Source organism: Schistosoma haematobium, chromosome ZW (assembly GCF_000699445.3).
Source record: "Schistosoma haematobium chromosome ZW, whole genome shotgun sequence".
Taxonomy (NCBI): Eukaryota; Metazoa; Platyhelminthes; class Trematoda; order Strigeidida; family Schistosomatidae; genus Schistosoma; species Schistosoma haematobium.
Window position 1 is genome coordinate 38,582,563 of NC_067195.1, and position 23,325 is coordinate 38,605,887.

Below are 23,325 nucleotides of genomic sequence, written 5' to 3' on the forward strand. Positions count from 1 at the left end.
GCAATGAAGACGTTAAAGATCAACTCTACGATAGGCTGCAGTCAATCGTTGAGAAATGCCCAGCAAAGGACTCGACCGTTCTCATGGGGGACATAAATGCCAAGGTTCGAATGGACAACACCGGGTATGAAGACATCATAAGACGACACAGACTAGGAGAAAGGAACGAAAATAGTGAGAGATTTGCGGACCTATGCGCCTTCAATAAACTGGTCGCAGGGGGCACCATATTCCCACATAAACGTATACACAAAGCCACATGGATTGCACTGGATCATACTACACAGAACTAAATCGAACATATCTGCATCAACGAAAAGTTCAGGAGGACGATGGAAGATGTGAGAATCAAGAAAGGAGCTGATATAGCCTCAGATTATCACTTGCTGGTCTCCAAGATGAAACTGAAACTCAAGAAGAGCTGAAGAACGGGGCACACAACATCACAAAAGTTCAGTACACCCATTCTTCGGGATACTGACAAACTCAACGAATTCAAGATAGCCCTTAGCAATGGGTCCCAGGCCTTTCACGATCTTCTCAGTGGAGAGGGAACTACCATGGAGAACAACTGTGAGGGGATCAAGGATGCAATCACTTCAACATGTCATGAGGTTCTGGGCCACAAGAAGCACCGCCACAAGGAATGGATCACTGTTGATACACAGGATATGATTCAAGGAAGGACGAACAAGAAGGGAGCAATCAATACCAGCCGGACAATAGCAGTGAAAGCCAAGTCACAAGCTGAATACACAGAAACAAACAAGCAAGTGGAGAGGAGCAAACGAGGATTCACGGACGTCCCAATTGATGTTGGCTCACCAACAATTGAAGAGATCAGCATGGCCATCAGACAAATCAGAAGCGGCAAAGCAGCTGAACCAGACAGCATTCCAGTAGAGGCACTGAAAGCAAATGTAGCAGTAACTGCAAAAAAACTGAACGTTCTCTTCAGTAAGATTTGGGATGAAGAACAAGTGCCAACATACTGAAAAAAAGGACATCTGATCAAGATACCAAAAAAGGAGATCTTAGTAAGTGTGAGAACTAAAGAGTCATTTCTCTTATCTCAATACCAGCAAAAGTCTTCATTAGGGTACTGTTAAATAGAATGAAGGACTCCGTAGACGCCCAGCTCCGAGACCAACAGGCTGGATTTCATAAGGATCGATCGCGTACCGACCAAATCGCAACACTACGGATCATTGTGGAACAATCGATTGGATGGAATTCATCACTCTACATCAACTTCATTGACTATGAGAAAGCATTTGACAGAGTAGGTAGGACAACACTATGGAGAGTTCTTCAACACTACGGCGTACCTGAGAAGATAGTCAATATCATACGGAATTTTTATGATAGGTTGAACTGCAAAATCGCGCATGAAGGACAGCTCACAGACTCGTTCGAAGTACAGGCCGATGTCAGGCAGGGTTGACCACTCTCACCCTTTCTCTTTCTCCTGGTGATCGACTAGGTTATGAAGACGTCAACATCTGGGGGGGGAAGCAAAGGATACAGTGGACATCTGCGATGCAGGCGGACGATCTAGATTTCACAGATGATCTGGCTCTTCTATCACAAACGCAACAAAAAATGCATGAGAAGATGACCAGTGTAGCAACAGGTTTCAACATAAACAAGGGGGGAGCAAGATTCTCTGACACAGCACAACGTGCACCAATGGAATCACACTTGACGGAGAAGATTTGGAGGATGTAAACACCTTTACATACCTGGGCAGCATTGTCGATGGGCACGGTGGATCTGATGCATATATGAGGGCACGGATCGGCAAAGCAAGAGCAGCATATCTACAACTGAAGAAAAACTGTAACTCAAAACAACTTTCAATCAAAATCAAAGTCAGAAATTTTGAACACAAATGTCAAAACATTTCTACCATATGGGGCGGAAACATGGAGAACTACGAAAGCTGTCATCCAGAAGACATAAGTGTTTATTGACAGTTGTCTACGCAAAATACTCCGGATCAGTTGGCCAGACACCATCCGCAATGACCTACTGAGGAAGAGAAGAAACCAGACTCCAGCGGAAAAAGAAATCAGGAAGAAGCGCTGGAAGTGGATAGGACACATTGGGGAAAGCACCCAACTGTGTCACATGACGAACCCTCGTTTGGGATCCTCAATGCCAAATGAGAAGAGGAAGACCGACAACCACATTACGCCGAGAAACGGAGTCAGAACTAGAAGGGAAGGCCCAGGACAGAGTGAGTTGGAGAATGTTGGTCGGCGGCCTATACTCCGTCGGAGGTAACAGGCGTAAGTAAGTAGGTAACGACAATGCATCATAGCTTACTAAAGTAAATGAATAATAAAATTATCAGATGGATGACCTTCATTATTGTGTAGGGTTGAACCGGTCGTCCGTCCCTGTCTAGGTCAAAGACGGACAACGCGCATCAGTTGATTGTATCTACTGTAACAGTATCGAAAATCATTACGTGTAACTTTATTAATGCAGGTTTGTTTTCCTTATTGCAGGACAACAGAAAGTGAACGTATTAGAAGAAGAAGAACAAAGCTTGCGCAAACTAAACCTGCTGGATGATGAGTAAAACTATTTTGCAACAGACTTCTCTTTTTGTACAAAAACCGCGTATTTCAATTTCTAATATATCTCTGTTGTGCTCGCACGCCGTGTTCTCACTTGAGTGGCATCTGCCAGTCCTGACTGTTGTGTTGTGTTTCAGATTGCTCCTGCCTGCAGGTAAACGCTAAGAATACGTGCTACAAGTGGTGATGGAGGTGTTTATGTCAAAACATGATGAACCCCCAGCCATCCCTGGCAAGTTAACAGTCAACACAACCCCTCGCCAACCGCCACTGTTAGGCGTCTCATCAGACTATGACATCTGGAAAATTAGAGCAATGACGTGCCTACGTCGAGTTCCAACTTCGGAACACTTCGACTACCTTCTGTCGTACTTAGATGACGAAGCAGCGAAACGAGCGACAGCTAACGGCTTTACTACGTGCAATTCACCATCTCAAAATTGGAAGATTTTAGATGAATGTTTTTCGTTGAAGGTGGATACCCAGCAGTCAGCCATCCAATTTTTGTCTCGCCACCAGAAACCTCATGAAAGCCCCATCGACTATCTTCACTCATTACAGCAGATAGCAACCCAGGCATTCCCTAGCCTGGACATCTTGGGGCGAGAAGAAATTACACGCTCCCGTTTTATTGAAGGACTGCTGCCAGGTGCACTGCGAGAACATCTACTTCGAGTGCCACCGGCTGACACAGCCGACTTGAAACGAACGGCACTTCGATTTTTGACTGCTGAAAGACTGTCAGTTCCATTGGCGACCTATCGACCAACCGTGATGACTATCGATGAAGCCACCGAACCTAATCGACAAGATAGCTTTCAAAGTGCCGCGGCTATTAGAGAGTTCCCTGATCGGAATAGTAGACGAGGGCAGCCGACTTCCACATGGAACGGACGGTCGTCAAGGTACAACTATCGAGGCCAGCAAACAGAATGCTTCTACTGCAGACGTTTCGGCAAAAATGCCAAGAAATGCGGGCATAACCGCGTGAAAAACAGAGGTAAGCAGTGTCGTTTGCATATATCGTCTTGCTATGTTAAACATTTGTGCCCTGTTACTATTAAGGGTAGAGTGCAAAGTACTGAGATTAATATACTATTAGATACAGGAGCTTCAGTATCCTTGATCAAGGAAGACCTCTTGCAGAAACTTAACCACAGCACTCAGCGTAAACAGTGCTCTTCTACCTTAATTACCGCGAGCGGAGAACCCTTGAAAGCGTGTTCTAAGATAGGGTTAGAGCTGACGATTGACAAGAAGCCTTTTCAACATGAGTTCTGGGTTTGCCCCACACTGACTTGGGACATGATTCTCGGGGTCGACTTCATGTTAAAATACCAGGTCTCTATACATATGAATAAGTCAGAAGCGAGTATTGGTGTTGTCGTGCAAATACAACACCATGAAATACCAACTAAGTCCGTAGCCCAGGTGGGAATTTCAGAAATTGTACGTCAGGTACAAGATAATAAAATAATAAGTGAAAAAGACCGTCGAGCAACCACTGATGTACTCCAACAATTTAGTTCCGTTTTCTCTGAGAATATCTCTGGAAATCGGACGACCACTGTACAGCACTCCATCCTCACAGGTGATCACATGCCATTACGTCAACCACCTCGCCGAGTACCAGTACATTACCAGCCTCAATTAGAATCAATGATAAAAGATATGCTAGAGAAAAAGATCATTGTACCGTCTTCATCACCATGGGCATCGCCTATCGTTTTAGTGAAAAAGAAGGACTCTTCCCTACGACTATGCGTAGACTACCGCCGCCTTAACGCTATAACTAAACGTGATTCTTTCCCACTTCCACGTATAGACGCTACATTAGATGCCATGAAAGGCGCTCGTTGGTTCTCGACTTTAGACTTAGCATCAGGGTATTGGCAAGTGGAAGTCCGACCTCAAGATAGAAAAAAGACTGCATTCACAGTACCCAATGGTCTATATGAATTTCAAGTGACGCCGTTTGGGCTAACTAATGCTCCAGCCACTTTCCAACGATTAATGCAGACAGTTCTATAGGGTCTCGTACCACACCAGTGTTTAATTTACCTTAATGATATTACTGTGTATGGCAGAACGCCGGAACAGCATAATGCCAATTTGAAGGCAGTCCTACAACTGATTAAGCAGCATAACCTAAAAGTTAAACCATCTAAATGTCGACTATTGCAAAAAGAAGTGCTCTTTCTAAGGCATCGCATTACAGAAGATGGAGTAGCAACAGATCAGGGAAAAACGAGCGCCATTATTAACTGGCCACAACCGAAATCTGCCGAGGATGTTCGCAGCTTCCTGGGACTCGCTTCTTATTATAGACGTTTCGTACGCGATTTCGCATCCCTGGCAGCACCTCTACATCGCCTGACGCACAAAGGACGAACATTTTTGTGGACCACAGAATGTCAACAAGCATTTAGCACTTTGAAGTCGTGTCTTGCTGCTCCACCCATACTAGCTTTTCCGGGCACTTCTACTAAAGCGGGGGAGTTTATACTCGATACAGATGCTAGTTCATCAGCTATTGGAGCAGTCCTGTCTCAAATAGCACTAGATGGACAGGAGCGGGTCATTGCTTACGCTAGTCGGCGGTTAGATAAGAGGGAGACAAGGTATTCTACGACGCGCCGAGAGATGCTGGCTTTGGTAAAATTTTCGCAACATTTTCGTCACTATCTCTTAGGACGACCCTTTCGTGTACGCACAGACCACCGTGCACTACAGTGGCTTCGTTCGTTCCGTGAACCAGAAGGTCAGGTAGCGCGCTGGCAGGAGAGGTTGCAGGAGTTTGATTTTACCTGTGAATACCGACCCGGAAGCCGACACACAAACGCTGATTCTCTATCTCGTAAACCTTATTCTCCTGATACCATTAGTGCCGTCCTTAGCACAGCCCCCGAGATCGACTGGCCGTCTCTTCAAGCAGAAGACCCAGATCTGCGATTTATTTATCAGAGGCAACTACATGGCAATAATAAACCATCTATGACAGAGTTAAAGGATCATTCCTTGGCGACGCGCCGTCTTTGTGCCAAGTGGGGCAGTTTAAGATTGTATGAAGACACGCTGTTTATAGTCAGTGAATCAAAACAACCACTATTGATAGTACCACGTATACAAGTTCAGAATATTATGGAGCAGGTACACCGAGAACTGGGGCACTCAGGAAAACGGAAGACTGAACATGCTATCTGCGGAAGGTTTTGGTGGCCATCCATCCACGAAGACGTTGCAGAATTCTGCAAAAATTGTAGCACGTGCTATGCTATCAAGTCACCCCGCGCACCCTTAGTTCCAATGACGACAGAAGGTCCGCATCAGCGAGTTGGCATCGATATTATGGGGCCACTCACAACGTCAAAGAACGGAAAACGTTATTTACTGGTTATGGTAGACTATTTCAGCAAATGGTGTGAAGCTGTTCCTATACCACAACAAGATGCCCTCACAGTCACTCGTGCTTTCATTGATCATTGGGTATCCCGGTACGGCGCTCCCCTCTCACTCCATTCTGACCAAGGTTCAGCTTTTGAAAGTCATCTTGTCGCCCAGGTATGTCGATTATTGGGAATCCGGAAAACACACACTACCGCATATCATCCAGAAGGTAACGGCTTAGTGGAAAGAACCAACAGGACTATCAAAGCTCTCCTTCAATCGTTTATCAATAAGTCGTCGACGGAATGTTGGGATGACGTGATACCACAATGTCTGTTAGCTTACCGCTCATCAGTGCACGGATCTACAGGATTTTCACCGGCGACCCTACTTTTTGGGCATGAATTGCGCCTACCCGTTGAGCTGCAAATACCACTGTTACCATGCGAGGTCCAAGATCATGTAGTATACATCCGTAATCTTCGCAGCCGCCTAACCGACGCCTATCGCTTAGTGAAGATCAATCTACAAAATGCCAGCAAGCACCAAAAGGACGTGTACGATCGCAAGACGAACGGACCTGTGTATAAACCCGGAGATCGTGTGTGGCTGCACCGCCCTTTGGCTCCACCGGGGACATGCAGCAAGTTCCATCACCCTTGGCAAGGACCTTACGAAGTTGTGTTTATGAGGTCTCCCACTACATTCGTCTTACGTAACCTCCAACGACCCCAAGACGATGTCATAACAGTACACTACAATCAATTAAAGCCAGACGAGACAACGGTGCACTTAGATACCCCGTTTGTCAACCCCCCGACTGCCGTCAGCCATTATAAAGTGCCACCAGAAGGAGGGGTAGCATACCCATGTCCAGCACCAGGCACTGAGGACAGTGCCTCATGAGGAGAGGGGATAGTGTAACAGTATCGAAAATCATTACGTGTAACTTTATTAATGCAGGTTTGTTTTCCTTATTGCAGGACAACAGAAAGTGAACGTATTAGAAGAAGAAGAACAAAGCTTGCGCAAACTAAACCTGCTGGATGATGAGTAAAACTATTTTGCAACAGACTTCTCTTTTTGTACAAAAACCGCGTATTTCAATTTCTAATATATCTCTGTTGTGCTCGCACGCCGTGTTCTCACTTGAGTGGCATCTGCCAGTCCTGACTGTTGTGTTGTGTTTCAGATTGCTCCTGCCTGCAGGTAAACGCTAAGAATACGTGCTACACTACCTTAACTATATATATTTCTGTAATAACGTCCTTTGTGTTGTACAGTCTTCAAAGCATCTATAGTACCTTGATACGTCAATGGAGTAGTCCACGTAAGGTGCTGATCCCGAGATGTGACTTCGGCGTTAGCTAGCTAACGAACCAACTGGTTCGTCACACCATTCCTGTCTTCCTTTAGTAGGCCCCCCAGTCATTTGACACAGATAATCTACGCTAACGATCTACAATCGCAATACTTTTCCTTATTCATATGGTAGGGAGACAACGCAATTAAATAATTAAGGACCTGGCGAGACTATAATTTATGGACGAGCCAATCACGTATAAGATCTTGGCGGATTTCGGCGCTAAATTCACTCATCCATTTGGATAAATAGAGTTTTGGCATTATAGCTAATTTCAGTTTGTGATGGAAACTCTAAATCTAATTCCCAACCTTAACCATAAACTGTAAGTCGTACTTCTAATTCCTCACGCAGGTTTATAGCCTTCATTTGGTCTTGGTTATTAGGTGGGCACTCGTCCATAAATTATAGTCTCACCAAGGATATCGGAGATTAAAGTATCTGTAAAGTCATGGATTCAGGAAGATGAAGAGTTATCCCATTTAGAAGAATTTCACCTCTACAGTTGCATAAATTTATTTGGTAGTTTGATTTTCTTTCTACACAGAATTATGAGGCGCTTCAAAAAAGTCATCATGCATCTGAGCTGCAAATAATTTTTTTATCCCAAAGCTTCGGAATATACATGATCGCATTCAATTCCTTAATTACATTAAGTTGACTTCGAGCCGTAGTCCATTCATTATGACGCTGATTTAGTGAATAGGTAATTAAATCTGGTAGGAGTGTTTTGTCTGATGGTTTCGCGAGTCTAAAGAAGTAACATAATCGTAATTTGACTACTTTAGTGATAATAATCCTCTCTAAAGCATACTTCAATTAATGCACCATTTACCAGGTAGTTCTAATCCAGACTTTACGTTAGTTATACGCCTTTAATAAGTGACTAGTCCACTTAAGAGTGAAAGAAAATATTGAAACTAATTAATCCAATCATATAGATTCCTAAAAGGAGCTTTTTCTGGAGTTCAGTAGCTAACATATGGTGGGATCCAAGTATAGTATGTTAGGAATTATCGGTGTGTTTAAATTTCATATAGGCTAAAATGGCTTAAGCCATTTCTGTACATCAAAAGGAATTAGAACTGATATATACAGTAATATCCGGTGATTAATTGACAGTCAAATAATAAGTTGTACTTTTTAATTTTATAAGTGTATAAAACACAATACAACTATAATGTGGACAAGTATTGAAAGATTTCCAGCACATTTAGTTCTATGTGGATGAATTAACAGGAATTTGTAGATTTCCATCCCAACAGTTGGGATTTTGTAGCAATAACCTTGATTCATGTCATGTTTTTGAATACTGTAGGATTGATAACAGGATTTTACCTATTCTTTATATGCAGCGATTTTCGTTCACCTCACTTAATGTGGCTCTCGTCGACTGAGTTTTCGGGCATTGATCTCCTACCAAGAGGTCAATTTATTGACTCAGAATACGCGGATAACAGTCCTGTTTGGCAAAGATGCCGATAAAAGGTAGAGTCTCTTGGTAGCACTAAGCAACAATGCCAGAATGTTTGGGATGCAATTCTCCCAATCTAAATGCAAGTGGTTGTCCCAGGACTAGCCTGCGTCAACACCTGAACTCAGGATAGGGAGTGAAGTGGTCGAACGCGTTGACAACTTCACTTGTCTTGGAAGTCTGATCAGCCATAACGGATTGGTGTTTGACGAAATCTCTGCACGGGCTCGGAAAGCTCGTTTGGCCAACTTACGTCACCTATGGCGAAGGCGAGATATCCGTCTATCAATTAATGGACTAGTATACTGCGCAGAAGTTCGATCTGTTCTACTTTACGGCTGCCAAACGTGGCCATTAAGAGCAGAATACACTCGTAGGCTACTAGTATTTGACCACAGATGCCTTAGAGATATTGCTGGCATCTGCTGAGATCATCGGGTAAGTAATAGTGAGGTTAGAAGTAGGGTATTAGGGAATGGTGGTAAATCAGTCGATGAGGCTGTCAATCTTCATCGACTGAGATGGTTGGGCCACGTGTTACGTATGCCCGAACACCGATTACCACGACGTGCAATGCTGACCGGTGTTGGAGATGGTTGGAAGAAAGTTGGGGGCGGCCAAACCAAAACGTGGCATCAGTCCTTGAAGTCACTAACTTCTGATATGAGCCATATTGGTAGATGCAGACTACTTGGTTGGGGTACGCGCGAATATCGTAACCAATTGTTGGACACTCTGGGTGACATGGCTCAGAATCGATCACAATGGCGTAGGTGTATACACTCTCTGTCTTCCCTTAAACTATGAGATTAAAATCGCTCCATATCCTTCTTTCTACCAACTAATTCTTTCTTCCTGTAATATATCCTTATATGCAACCTTTCTTTTATATATTACTACCATTGAAGCAACTACTTCTATGTATCTGGAGTTTGTCTTACTGTGCTAATGGTATGTGGCAACTTGGACCGATGCATATATGTGCCAGGTCCTACGTTGTAATTGAATGACTGACTTAATGTGGCATAATTTAATGCGTTTGATAACGTCAGCCTAATTTTTCACTTTACACAACTAAGGATTTCATAACTGACTGGTAATAAATTCTGAGGGGTATTCAGGACAAGGTTTGTGATTTGACTCGTATTGGTCCGCAACCAATTTTGGGACACATGACCTTTTGCAGTAGAGCTGCTCTGGTGTCCGATTATTTGGGTGGTGTATGAGGATGAAAATGCTTACAACAAAGGGAAAAAACGTGGTGACATGATTTTCCGGCTGTTAATCGAATGTCTAGTGGAAAAGAATTACGAAAACACTCAAGCTGCACGTTTTCGGAGATGAGTATGATTATAAGGATGGAAATGATCTAAGCAGGTAGATCAACTATGTATTTCTCCCCATTTAATTTCACGACAGAGAAGTACATATCCTGACAGATCAATAGGCTTCAATATTTGAATCAAATGAATATTTTCCTGGTATGTTTACAAATAATTATATGATAATCGAGTTTAGACATTTCGAAAATGTGTTTGACATTACTGAACGAATAAGGTACTTATTCTAATAAATCCGCTTAGGTTCAGTGCACTTGAAAAACAATAAGGAAATCAAACACTGGTAAGCTTCATTGGATATCATTAATGCGAGGGACTAGATATCCATTTACGTTACTGTGAAAATTTGTAATTGTAAGTGTCGTCCGTCTATCTGTGCATATCTTTTTGTAGACCGATAACTTCACATTGTGATCTATTACTATTAACTAAATATCTCCTAAATATTGTTAATCAGTCGGCTATGACGAAGCATCTTGATTCGAGCCAACTAAGGCAGTTTGGTAGACTTATAGTAATGCTTCATCCTTTACCATACTTGTTTAGAAGCTAGTATGTATTATACAAAATATGGGATCACCACCGGTAACGGAGACAGAAAAGAAATGACCAAAAGCTAACAATTCGTTGAGCGCAATATAACTAATTACGTAGAGAAAATATTAAGATTGACAAGGAAATAAACGTTCGTGTGGTTACAATAGTAAAGTCTAATTACTTGTGCTGGTCAACCCAAAGGTTAAAGATTTCTCGTTACTACGTTTTGCGTAAATTAAGGTCAATATATTTCGAAAAGCTTAATTGCGCTCTAAACTATCCAATTTAGTAACGTGGTGGATAGCTTTGTTGATAAGCTTATATACGACAAGGGTTGTCACTTTGGACTTAGAATGCCTGCGATTAATAGAGACGCATTACTCTTAGTTATAGTCAGATGAACTGTCAGTGACTCACCATGAGCGGAAATATGGAATACGACCAATTAGACAAAAATAGGAGACCGGATATGAATAATGTGCATGACCTTAGTTACATACATAACGTCCACTCTATCCTAGTAAACGTGATGTTAGCCTGACTGTAAAACATCAGATCTACAACGCGTCGGTGAGAGCAGTTTCGTTCTATGCTTGTGAAACCTGGCCTCTCCGAGTTTAGGATGTTAGACGACTCTGTGGTTGATCATCGTTGTCTCCGCAGGATTGCTGACATCCAGTAGCATCGTGTGTCCGGGCACAGCGACGATCATTCAATTTGTGTCACCATCTTGGAACACCGACTTCGGTGACTTGGACATGTCCTACGAATGTCTCCCCAGAGAATTCCACCTCGTGTATTATTCGCCAACACTGGTGGTCAGTGTATGATATGGTGTCGTGATATGAAAGCTGTACAGGGCTGGCTCCTGTCGGTCCTTCGTGACTCCCTGGTCGGGGTCCTAGACATGGTGCAACACAGTGGCCGGAGACTATCAGATATGGCTCAGGATAGAAGCCAGTGGCGCTTCTGCTGTAACTTTACTTCATAAGGAAGGACGTGACCTCTTCAACTGGAAGAATCCCCTCCGACTGTACTTTTGCTTGTTGAACTGCCGCTCCCATTATTATTTATTTCAGTCATACACTAATCTCTGTTCCCCTTTTTCATATACGCACCTTATCTCTTCACATTCTCATTATTGTGGCGCATACGTATCTGGTTCTCCTTTGTACCAATATTTATGTGTTCAAATAAATAATACCTCTGACCGACTAAAATGGCTCGTCCAGAAATTTAACGACCAAGTAGATCTGAATACAGGTTACTTGTTCGACTCGGACCCTAATAATGAGCCCTAGGTGATAAAGATATAAGTCTGGTCTATCTAACAGTAGACGATCATACTCTCATAACAGTTACAGGCACCTCATGGATGTTGCAACAAAATAATGTATCCAACTGTGATTAGTTAGTAAGTTTCTGACTCTCGACTCAGTTGATTTCACAGGCCACGACCGTCCAATAAGGTTTTTTCAGGATGGTCCACCGCGTAACTAACGGTTCTTCAAGTGAAATTAGTCTGCGGCGAAAGGTATATCTAGAAGGATTATTTATTTCAATTACCGCTAAATGTAGATATAGTGCTTCGTTGCCAATTACTATTGTGCAACTAGTTTTCCGATTATTTCTTGAATTATACTGTTCGTGAACTATATATATATTTTGGGCCTAACTACAATACATATTAAAGGGGTGTAAATGTACATTTCAAGGAGAGTTAGACATAAATTGAAGGGAACCTACGCCACAGTTAAATCGTAGTTTTTTATTGTAATCAGTGATAATAATTACTAGTCTTTTGAACTATATTCTGATTTCTTACTAGAGAACGAAGTACAACCACGCAGCAAACGTTAGCCGCACAAAAAAAACGAAGACAGTTGTCACCTTGCAACCCAATGCAGAGACTTGCTGCATACAAGAAGAGAAACGTATACTCACAAACAACTTAGCGCGGCTCTGATACTGAGACATCTTTTCATGACGATATTCGTGACAGGCAGTCCCGAATTCCAGGCTTTGAATATCCAACGTGCTTCTAACAAGCCAACCCAAGGATTAAAATTTGAACATTCATTTACCTTCATCCTGACAACGGAAGATTATCGGGATAGTAACAGGGTTTACATTCGAAAAAAATAACAATTTGGAAAGTCCTTGACAAGTGAATCTTAGATCGGTGGCTTATGTCCATCTGCATCCTCTTTGGCGTAGTAATGATATAAGATTGGGTATCAAAGTTTGATAACACACCGGCGAGCGAAGTTTGTCTGTGCTCATGAATTCTGGAATTTTTGACCTTGGAATATTGGGAGATTCTCTGAGTTTGGTTAACACTGTTTACGAGGGATTGCTTACATACGGTGAGAACACAAGGCTAAAAATGCTGAGGTTTGGGAGTGTGTTTAAACATCTATAGTACCTTCAGTATCACTATCTTGAAACACTGACTTCGAGTTTTTTTTCCTAATGTTATTCTGATACCTTTCACACCGCACGTTACTTGCTGACGCAGCGACTAAATCGAGGAAGCGGAAATGTGGTCAGCTTATGACATGGCGTCATGATATGCAATATAGGCGAATAGGAGTGAGACCTGTAGGTCCATTAAGATTGCTTAGTTGGGGTCCTGGAGATGCTGCAACTAAGTATGTTGAGACATTATACACGGGCCAAGAATCACACTGTAGTTTCTAGCTACATTGTTCATAAAAGTGAGATGGGTTTCCTTAATTGGAGAACTTTCTAGACTGTATTTCTACCGAACTTTACCTTTAATGAAATTTCATGGGTGTCTGTTTATTTACAGGCTGTACGATTCTTTCCTCTTCCTACAAATATTATGACTCTGCCATTATGTACTCAGACGTTTATGTCCTATAAATAGAAGCTATTCACAAGTAAAAATATATAAAACTAAGATTAAAATGTGCTGAGGTGGTCTCGAAGAACTTAGCAACCCAATCATACGCTAAATAACGTTTAATTGTTCAAAATAAGAACGGTGGAGGTTTGTAATGCCTAAAGAAACGAACTGAAGAATATGTTACAGCATCAAGATTCAGAGGTCAAAAATTCATCATAATTTCCTTCAGATAAAAGGTCCTTGATTTGTGATAAGTCTGAAAGTCGAAGCTTGAAAAGCCAGCCTGGAAAATGAAATAAACAGCAACTGTTAAAATTAAGCTAAAAGTTATGTGTTTCCTAACAAAATATTAGCTTTAAAAACAAGGATGATAGAATCAATGCTAAAATTTCTCTATGCATATTTACATGCATAAAAGGCAAAATATAATACTAACTATACAACATAGGCTGTTATGCAGTATATACGAAGATCCGGTTTGCCATAATAAGATTTAAAACAATTTTTCGGGTCTGTGTTTTCTTAGTACCTTGTGACAAGAACATACACAACATAAGCGAGAGTACCAAATTGGAGATGGAAATCAATGTCATGGTTTTGAAGTAATTAAAGTAATCCCTTTTATAAATAAATTCGTCTCCGGAACATATTTAGTGTGGAGAACGAAATAAGTCGACGTCCTATAAGCAATTTTGTTTTGCTTCAGGAGTAACAACCTGCGATTAGGATCAAGAAACAAAACCACTGCTTACTAAATCCTAAACGTGCCTTATGAGAATGAAACGTGAGCACTTTAATGGAGCGTGATCGCACGTCAAAATTCTAATTAGATATGTTACCAATACGGTAGTCACTATTTAGGACGAGGGATGGTGGGGAATCGGAGGAAAGTTGGATTATTACTTGGAACATTTTATCTATTATTTCCGTAGAACAGTCTAAAAACAAATCACTAGCCTGCCTATTTGGTGGCAATTTCATTGACGGTCGACCTTTGAACTTGTCTACTTGATGAGCCGAAATTAGGTGCCAACTACTACTGCGTCCTTGTGCCTTCCTTTGGATCATGTTGTCTAGCACTTTTCGTAGCCATTACGAAGACATTTCAGCCTATTATCGTGTTTGGATCTAGTTGAGATGTTTTATTAAAAATCTATTTCCTAAAATAGAACGTTGTGCATAGTTGTTACTGGTGTTTTTTTTTGTAGCAAACCATATCTTCTTTAAGGTCCACTAAGCCTCAGAATGGTTTCTGTTGAAATATAATTTTCACATTTTTGTCGTCAAAGTAAGCTTTATAATAATTTCCTGTCGCAGCATTTTCATATTTAGTAAGGGAGAGGCAAACGCCATAATCGAAATCTGGAGTTTGTAGTCGGAAATGCAAAATCGAAGTGTTGCTAAAATAGGGAGGGAGTAATAAGTCGATAATCCTGGGGTCAGATGCATAGTTCTAGGTAATCACAGCAGGCTAGACGACGTTGACTAGATATGTTATCTACTCCAAACCAGTACTCATATTTGATGCAAGATGAAACAGTATTAAGGTGGGTAAACAGATGAAGATAGCAATTATCAATCTACAACTCAACAGATTTTTTGTTGGAGGGATACAGGCGACCTGACTGGGATGCTCAGTACTTGGAAAACTGTAACTGAAAGCTCGGTGACGTGGTTCACAACTGATGATAGTGGGATGGATGGACTTGGATCTTACTTAAAAAATTTCATTTCTCGTTATTTATTTGATTTTTTGGGATCATGCTTATGGTGCTCATTTTGAGTAACTAATTACACTGCAGAATTTTCTGACGACCCTTTTGAGAAATACGACTTCATATCGACGGAAAAGGTTTGTATGCAACCAGAAGATTCAAACACGCATAACGTACCTTCATCTAAAGGGGACTGATTGATTATTTTTGTATTTTTTTCAACATCTGGATTGACTTCAATTATGGTACCTGACACTGGAGAGTATACTTCGCTAACAGCTTTGACTGATTCGACAACGGCACATTGGTCTACTTTTAGTTATCATAATACCAGTAAATACCATTAACCTTGATCTTGTCTCCAATAGTAGGTAACTCAACGTACACTATATCACCCAGTTTCTGTTCAGCATATTTAGAAATTCCTACAATCCCGACATCACCACTGACCTTGATCCACTCGTGTTTTTTGGTATAGTACACATCTGGTTTTATTCAAAAAGATATTGACTTACTGGAGGTCAGTTTACAACTTGTGCTGAATATTCTACTCAATCGGATGGTTTTTGAAATAAGGGAAGGTGATCGACCTAATAACGCATACATTTCAATTTTTAAGTTCAGTCCCGTGAGAATAAAGCCTGACCAAAAAAATGTAGCGAAGTGTGTGGGCGTATTTAGTTTCCAATAACTAGAAGTGAAAAACGATGATACTCCAAAATACCAAGAGATATCAATTACCAATGAAATTTTAAAAGCAAAGCCATTGATGAAGTGCAGTAATATTAGAACAACACGATTAAATCTAAGCACTTAATGAGTAAAGTATTAATTGCTGGTGATTTCAATTCATGAACGGAACTTTGTTCGACTAAAGTCTGATGAATAGTTACTACACCAAATAAATACCTTTATTGATTAAGCTATGGCTTAACAACTCAAGTACTTGACACAAGCTACTTCCCAGTCTGAATAACCCTCATACACCTGAGATACAGACAACCCCAATTTGTAGTTTATGGAGTGCTGCGGGAATTTGCACGTAGTAGTTTACCCATATTAATTTACAAGTGATGTATTGGTAAGTTGTTTAGAAATTGGGGTAATCAAGTGGATTTTCGACGTACACTTGGAATTAAAGGGTTTAGGATTCGTAAACGGATCTCTAATATTTTATTTATATGAAGTAAATAAAACCTGAATACGTTTTCGAGAGTGGGAAGTCTGTTGACCGATTCACGATGCTTTCATAAAGCTGAATGTTTTGGTGTACAACAAGAGCTCTTTTCGGACAAGATGACAATGATCGATGCCATTATGTAGCTGGTGTGTTGCCGAAAGGAACGGTACAAACCCGATCTCCAAATTTCGGGGAAAATTCGGCCCGTTTTGGGGACGCTGTTATAGTAAACTTTGAAGAAATTTCGAAGAAATGGCACCAAGACCCAAAAACTTCTCCAGATCTGGGGAAATTCCCTAAATTTGGTGTTTTCCCCAAACTTTGGTGAAGGTCATTTGACTTAGGAGGTTTCCCCGAAATTCCCCAAACTTAGGAGACTGGGAACGCAAGGTATAACGTCTAACATTGGTTAGGTTAGCATCCAACCTAGAAGTACCTTGTATGCTGGGGTAGTGTGAAGAGCAGTATGTTAATCTAGAGAAGAATATATATTCTTTTCCAAATTAACAAGAGAAAAGATGGGCCGAGAACTCAGTATGCACAAGGAATGCATTCACATTTATTAATAAAACAACCAACGACAATCAGAAATAACACAGGGACCGTATTAAGACAACCTGGTATTCGAAACTGGAGGTTAATACCGTTACTATAACAGAAGTGCTTCCAGTGCTCCTGAGATACAGACAACCCCAATTTGTAGTTTATGGAGTGCTGCGGGAATTTGCACGTAGTAGTTTACCCATATTAATTTACAAGTGATGTATTGGTAAGTTGTTTAGAAATTGGGGTAATCAAGTGGATTTTCGACGTACACTTGGAATTAAAGGGTTTAGGATTCGTAAACGGATCTCTAATATTTTATTTATATGAAGTAAATAAAACCTGAATACGTTTTCGAGAGTGGGAAGTCTGTTGACCGATTCACGATGCTTTCATAAAGCTGAATGTTTTGGTGTACAACAAGAGCTCTTTTCGGACAAGATGACAATGATCGATGCCATTATGTAGCTGGTGTGTTGCCGAAAGGAACGGTACAAACCCGATCTCCAAATTTCGGGGAAAATTCGGCCCGTTTTGGGGACGCTGTTATAGTAAACTTTGAAGAAATTTCGAAGAAATGGCACCAAGACCCAAAAACTTCTCCAGATCTGGGGAAATTCCCCTAAATTTGGTGTTTTCCCCAAACTTTGGTGAAGGTCATTTGACTTAGGAGGTTTCCCCGAAATTCCCCAAACTTAGGAGACTGGGAACGCAAGGTATAACGTCTAACATTGGTTAGGTTAGCATCCAACCTAGAAGTACCTTGTATGCTGGGGTAGTGTGAAGAGCAGTATGTTAATCTAGAGAAGAATATATATTCTTTTCCAAATTAACAAGAGAAAAGATGGGCCGAGAACTCAGTATGCACAAGGAATGCATTCACATTTATTAATAAAACAACCAACGACAATCAGAAATAACACAGGGACCGTATTAAGACAACCTGGTATTCGAAACTGGAGGTTAATACCGTTACTATAACAGAAGTGCTTCCAGTGCTCCTGAGATACAGACAACCCCAATTTGTAGTTTATGGAGTGCTGCGGGAATTTGCACGTAGTAGTTTACCCATATTAATTTACAAGTGATGTATTGGTAAGTTGTTTAGAAATTGGGGTAATCAAGTGGATTTTCGACGTACACTTGGAATTAAAGGGTTTAGGATTCGTAAACGGATCTCTAATATTTTATTTATATGAAGTAAATAAAACCTGAATACGTTTTCGAGAGTGGGAAGTCTGTTGACCGATTCACGATGCTTTCATAAAGCTGAATGTTTTGGTGTACAACAAGAGCTCTTTTCGGACAAGATGACAATGATCGATGCCATTATGTAGCTGGTGTGTTGCCGAAAGGAACGGTACAAACCCGATCTCCAAATTTCGGGGAAAATTCGGCCCGTTTTGGGGACGCTGTTATAGTAAACTTTGAAGAAATTTCGAAGAAATGGCACCAAGACCCAAAAACTTCTCCAGATCTGGGGAAATTCCCTAAATTTGGTGTTTTCCCCAAACTTTGGTGAAGGTCATTTGACTTAGGAGGTTTCCCCGAAATTCCCCAAACTTAGGAGACTGGGAACGCAAGGTATAACGTCTAACATTGGTTAGGTTAGCATCCAACCTAGAAGTACCTTGTATGCTGGGGTAGTGTGAAGAGCAGTATGTTAATCTAGAGAAGAATATATATTCTTTTCCAAATTAACAAGAGAAAAGATGGGCCGAGAACTCAGTATGCACAAGGAATGCATTCACATTTATTAATAAAACAACCAACGACAATCAGAAATAACACAGGGACCGTATTAAGACAACCTGGTATTCGAAACTGGAGGTTAATACCGTTACTATAACAGAAGTGCTTCCAGTGCTCCTGAGATACAGACAACCCCAATTTGTAGTTTATGGAGTGCTGCGGGAATTTGCACGTAGTAGTTTACCCATATTAATTTACAAGTGATGTATTGGTAAGTTGTTTAGAAATTGGGGTAATCAAGTGGATTTTCGACGTACACTTGGAATTAAAGGGTTTAGGATTCGTAAACGGATCTCTAATATTTTATTTATATGAAGTAAATAAAACCTGAATACGTTTTCGAGAGTGGGAAGTCTGTTGACCGATTCACGATGCTTTCATAAAGCTGAATGTTTTGGTGTACAACAAGAGCTCTTTTCGGACAAGATGACAATGATCGATGCCATTATGTAGCTGGTGTGTTGCCGAAAGGAACGGTACAAACCCGATCTCCAAATTTCGGGGAAAATTCGGCCCGTTTTGGGGACGCTGTTATAGTAAACTTTGAAGAAATTTCGAAGAAATGGCACCAAGACCCAAAAACTTCTCCAGATCTGGGGAAATTCCCTAAATTTGGTGTTTTCCCCAAACTTTGGTGAAGGTCATTTGACTTAGGAGGTTTCCCGAAATTCCCCAAACTTAGGAGACTGGGAACGCAAGGTATAACGTCTAACATTGGTTAGGTTAGCATCCAACCTAGAAGTACCTTGTATGCTGGGGTAGTGTGAAGAGCAGTATGTTAATCTAGAGAAGAATATATATTCTTTTCCAAATTAACAAGAGAAAAGATGGGCCGAGAACTCAGTATGCACAAGGAATGCATTCACATTTATTAATAAAACAACCAACGACAATCAGAAATAACACAGGGACCGTATTAAGACAACCTGGTATTCGAAACTGGAGGTTAATACCGTTACTATAACAGAAGTGCTTCCAGTGCTCCTGAGATACAGACAACCCCAATTTGTAGTTTATGGAGTGCTGCGGGAATTTGCACGTAGTAGTTTACCCATATTAATTTACAAGTGATGTATTGGTAAGTTGTTTAGAAATTGGGGTAATCAAGTGGATTTTCGACGTACACTTGGAATTAAAGGGTTTAGGATTCGTAAACGGATCTCTAATATTTTATTTATATGAAGTAAATAAAACCTGAATACGTTTTCGAGAGTGGGAAGTCTGTTGACCGATTCACGATGCTTTCATAAAGCTGAATGTTTTGGTGTACAACAAGAGCTCTTTTCGGACAAGATGACAATGATCGATGCCATTATGTAGCTGGTGTGTTGCCGAAAGGAACGGTACAAACCCGATCTCCAAATTTCGGGGAAAATTCGGCCCGTTTTGGGGACGCTGTTATAGTAAACTTTGAAGAAATTTCGAAGAAATGGCACCAAGACCCAAAAACTTCTCCAGATCTGGGGAAATTCCCCTAAATTTGGTGTTTTCCCCAAACTTTGGTGAAGGTCATTTGACTTAGGAGGTTTCCCGAAATTCCCCAAACTTAGGAGACTGGGAACGCAAGGTATAACGTCTAACATTGGTTAGGTTAGCATCCAACCTAGAAGTACCTTGTATGCTGGGGTAGTGTGAAGAGCAGTATGTTAATCTAGAGAAGAATATATATTCTTTTCCAAATTAACAAGAGAAAAGATGGGCCGAGAACTCAGTATGCACAAGGAATGCATTCACATTTATTAATAAAACAACCAACGACAATCAGAAATAACACAGGGACCGTATTAAGACAACCTGGTATTCGAAACTGGAGGTTAATACCGTTACTATAACAGAAGTGCTTCCAGTGCTCCTGAGATACAGACAACCCCAATTTGTAGTTTATGGAGTGCTGCGGGAATTTGCACGTAGTAGTTTACCCATATTAATTTACAAGTGATGTATTGGTAAGTTGTTTAGAAATTGGGGTAATCAAGTGGATTTTCGACGTACACTTGGAATTAAAGGGTTTAGGATTCGTAAACGGATCTCTAATATTTTATTTATATGAAGTAAATAAAACCTGAATACGTTTTCGAGAGTGGGAAGTCTGTTGACCGATTCACGATGCTTTCATAAAGCTGAATGTTTTGGTGTACAACAAGAGCTCTTTTCGGACAAGATGACAATGATCGATGCCATTATGTAGCTGGTGTGTTGCCGAAAGGAACGGTACAAACCCGATCTCCAAATTTCGGGGAAAATTCGGCCCGTTTTGGGGACGCTGTTATAGTAAACTTTGAAGAAATTTCGAAGAAATGGCACCAAGACCCAAAAACTTCTCCAGATCTGGGGAAATTCCCTAAATTTGGTGTTTTCCCCAAACTTTGGTGAAGGTCATTTGACTTAGGAGGTTTCCCCGAAATTCCCCAAACTTAGGAGACTGGGAACGCAAGGTATAACGTCTAACATTGGTTAGGTTAGCATCCAACCTAGAAGTACCTTGTATGCTGGGGTAGTGTGAAGAGCAGTATGTTAATCTAGAGAAGAATATATATTCTTTTCCAAATTAACAAGAGAAAAGATGGGCCGAGAACTCAGTATGCACAAGGAATGCATTCACATTTATTAATAAAACAACCAACGACAATCAGAAATAACACAGGGACCGTATTAAGACAACCTGGTATTCGAAACTGGAGGTTAATACCGTTACTATAACAGAAGTGCTTCCAGTGCTCCTGAGATACAGACAACCCCAATTTGTAGTTTATGGAGTGCTGCGGGAATTTGCACGTAGTAGTTTACCCATATTAATTTACAAGTGATGTATTGGTAAGTTGTTTAGAAATTGGGGTAATCAAGTGGATTTTCGACGTACACTTGGAATTAAAGGGTTTAGGATTCGTAAACGGATCTCTAATATTTTATTTATATGAAGTAAATAAAACCTGAATACGTTTTCGAGAGTGGGAAGTCTGTTGACCGATTCACGATGCTTTCATAAAGCTGAATGTTTTGGTGTACAACAAGAGCTCTTTTCGGACAAGATGACAATGATCGATGCCATTATGTAGCTGGTGTGTTGCCGAAAGGAACGGTACAAACCCGATCTCCAAATTTCGGGGAAAATTCGGCCCGTTTTGGGGACGCTGTTATAGTAAACTTTGAAGAAATTTCGAAGAAATGGCACCAAGACCCAAAAACTTCTCCAGATCTGGGGAAATTCCCCTAAATTTGGTGTTTTCCCCAAACTTTGGTGAAGGTCATTTGACTTAGGAGGTTTCCCCGAAATTCCCCAAACTTAGGAGACTGGGAACGCAAGGTATAACGTCTAACATTGGTTAGGTTAGCATCCAACCTAGAAGTACCTTGTATGCTGGGGTAGTGTGAAGAGCAGTATGTTAATCTAGAGAAGAATATATATTCTTTTCCAAATTAACAAGAGAAAAGATGGGCCGAGAACTCAGTATGCACAAGGAATGCATTCACATTTATTAATAAAACAACCAACGACAATCAGAAATAACACAGGGACCGTATTAAGACAACCTGGTATTCGAAACTGGAGGTTAATACCGTTACTATAACAGAAGTGCTTCCAGTGCTCCTGAGATACAGACAACCCCAATTTGTAGTTTATGGAGTGCTGCGGGAATTTGCACGTAGTAGTTTACCCATATTAATTTACAAGTGATGTATTGGTAAGTTGTTTAGAAATTGGGGTAATCAAGTGGATTTTCGACGTACACTTGGAATTAAAGGGTTTAGGATTCGTAAACGGATCTCTAATATTTTATTTATATGAAGTAAATAAAACCTGAATACGTTTTCGAGAGTGGGAAGTCTGTTGACCGATTCACGATGCTTTCATAAAGCTGAATGTTTTGGTGTACAACAAGAGCTCTTTTCGGACAAGATGACAATGATCGATGCCATTATGTAGCTGGTGTGTTGCCGAAAGGAACGGTACAAACCCGATCTCCAAATTTCGGGGAAAATTCGGCCCGTTTTGGGGACGCTGTTATAGTAAACTTTGAAGAAATTTCGAAGAAATGGCACCAAGACCCAAAAACTTCTCCAGATCTGGGGAAATTCCCTAAATTTGGTGTTTTCCCCAAACTTTGGTGAAGGTCATTTGACTTAGGAGGTTTCCCCGAAATTCCCCAAACTTAGGAGACTGGGAACGCAAGGTATAACGTCTAACATTGGTTAGGTTAGCATCCAACCTAGAAGTACCTTGTATGCTGGGGTAGTGTGAAGAGCAGTATGTTAATCTAGAGAAGAATATATATTCTTTTCCAAATTAACAAGAGAAAAGATGGGCCGAGAACTCAGTATGCACAAGGAATGCATTCACATTTATTAATAAAACAACCAACGACAATCAGAAATAACACAGGGACCGTATTAAGACAACCTGGTATTCGAAACTGGAGGTTAATACCGTTACTATAACAGAAGTGCTTCCAGTGCTCCTGAGATACAGACAACCCCAATTTGTAGTTTATGGAGTGCTGCGGGAATTTGCACGTAGTAGTTTACCCATATTAATTTACAAGTGATGTATTGGTAAGTTGTTTAGAAATTGGGGTAATCAA

The 23,325-nt window shown here is 40.9% G+C and overlaps 2 protein-coding genes across 2 annotated transcripts in view; one reads left to right on the forward strand and one right to left on the reverse strand.

Moving 5' to 3' along the window:
• Window positions 1-2,408: 2,408 nt before the first annotated feature.
• MS3_00003496 (uncharacterized protein) lies at window positions 2,409-4,580 on the forward strand (the record flags this gene model as incomplete). The annotated part of the gene is made up of 1 exon (XM_051211313.1): window positions 2,409-4,580. A coding segment is annotated over exon 1 (1,809 nt), but the record flags the coding sequence as incomplete, so codon positions are not given.
• Window positions 4,581-12,558: 7,978 nt separating this feature from the next.
• MS3_00001151 (uncharacterized protein) overlaps window positions 12,559-23,325 on the reverse strand; it is a 45,537-nt gene continuing 34,770 nt past the window's right edge. Inside the window, exons 2-6 of the mRNA XM_051208649.1 lie at window positions 15,786-15,961; window positions 15,612-15,755; window positions 15,448-15,579; window positions 12,771-13,838; window positions 12,559-12,727 (exon numbers count right to left, since the gene is read on the reverse strand). Of these exons, the coding sequence (XP_051071358.1) occupies window positions 13,744-13,838; window positions 15,448-15,579; window positions 15,612-15,755; window positions 15,786-15,876 (462 nt within the window). The 5' untranslated portion in view covers window positions 15,877-15,961 and the 3' untranslated portion in view covers window positions 12,559-12,727; window positions 12,771-13,743. The remainder of the gene's footprint in view (window positions 12,728-12,770; window positions 13,839-15,447; window positions 15,580-15,611; window positions 15,756-15,785; window positions 15,962-23,325) is intronic.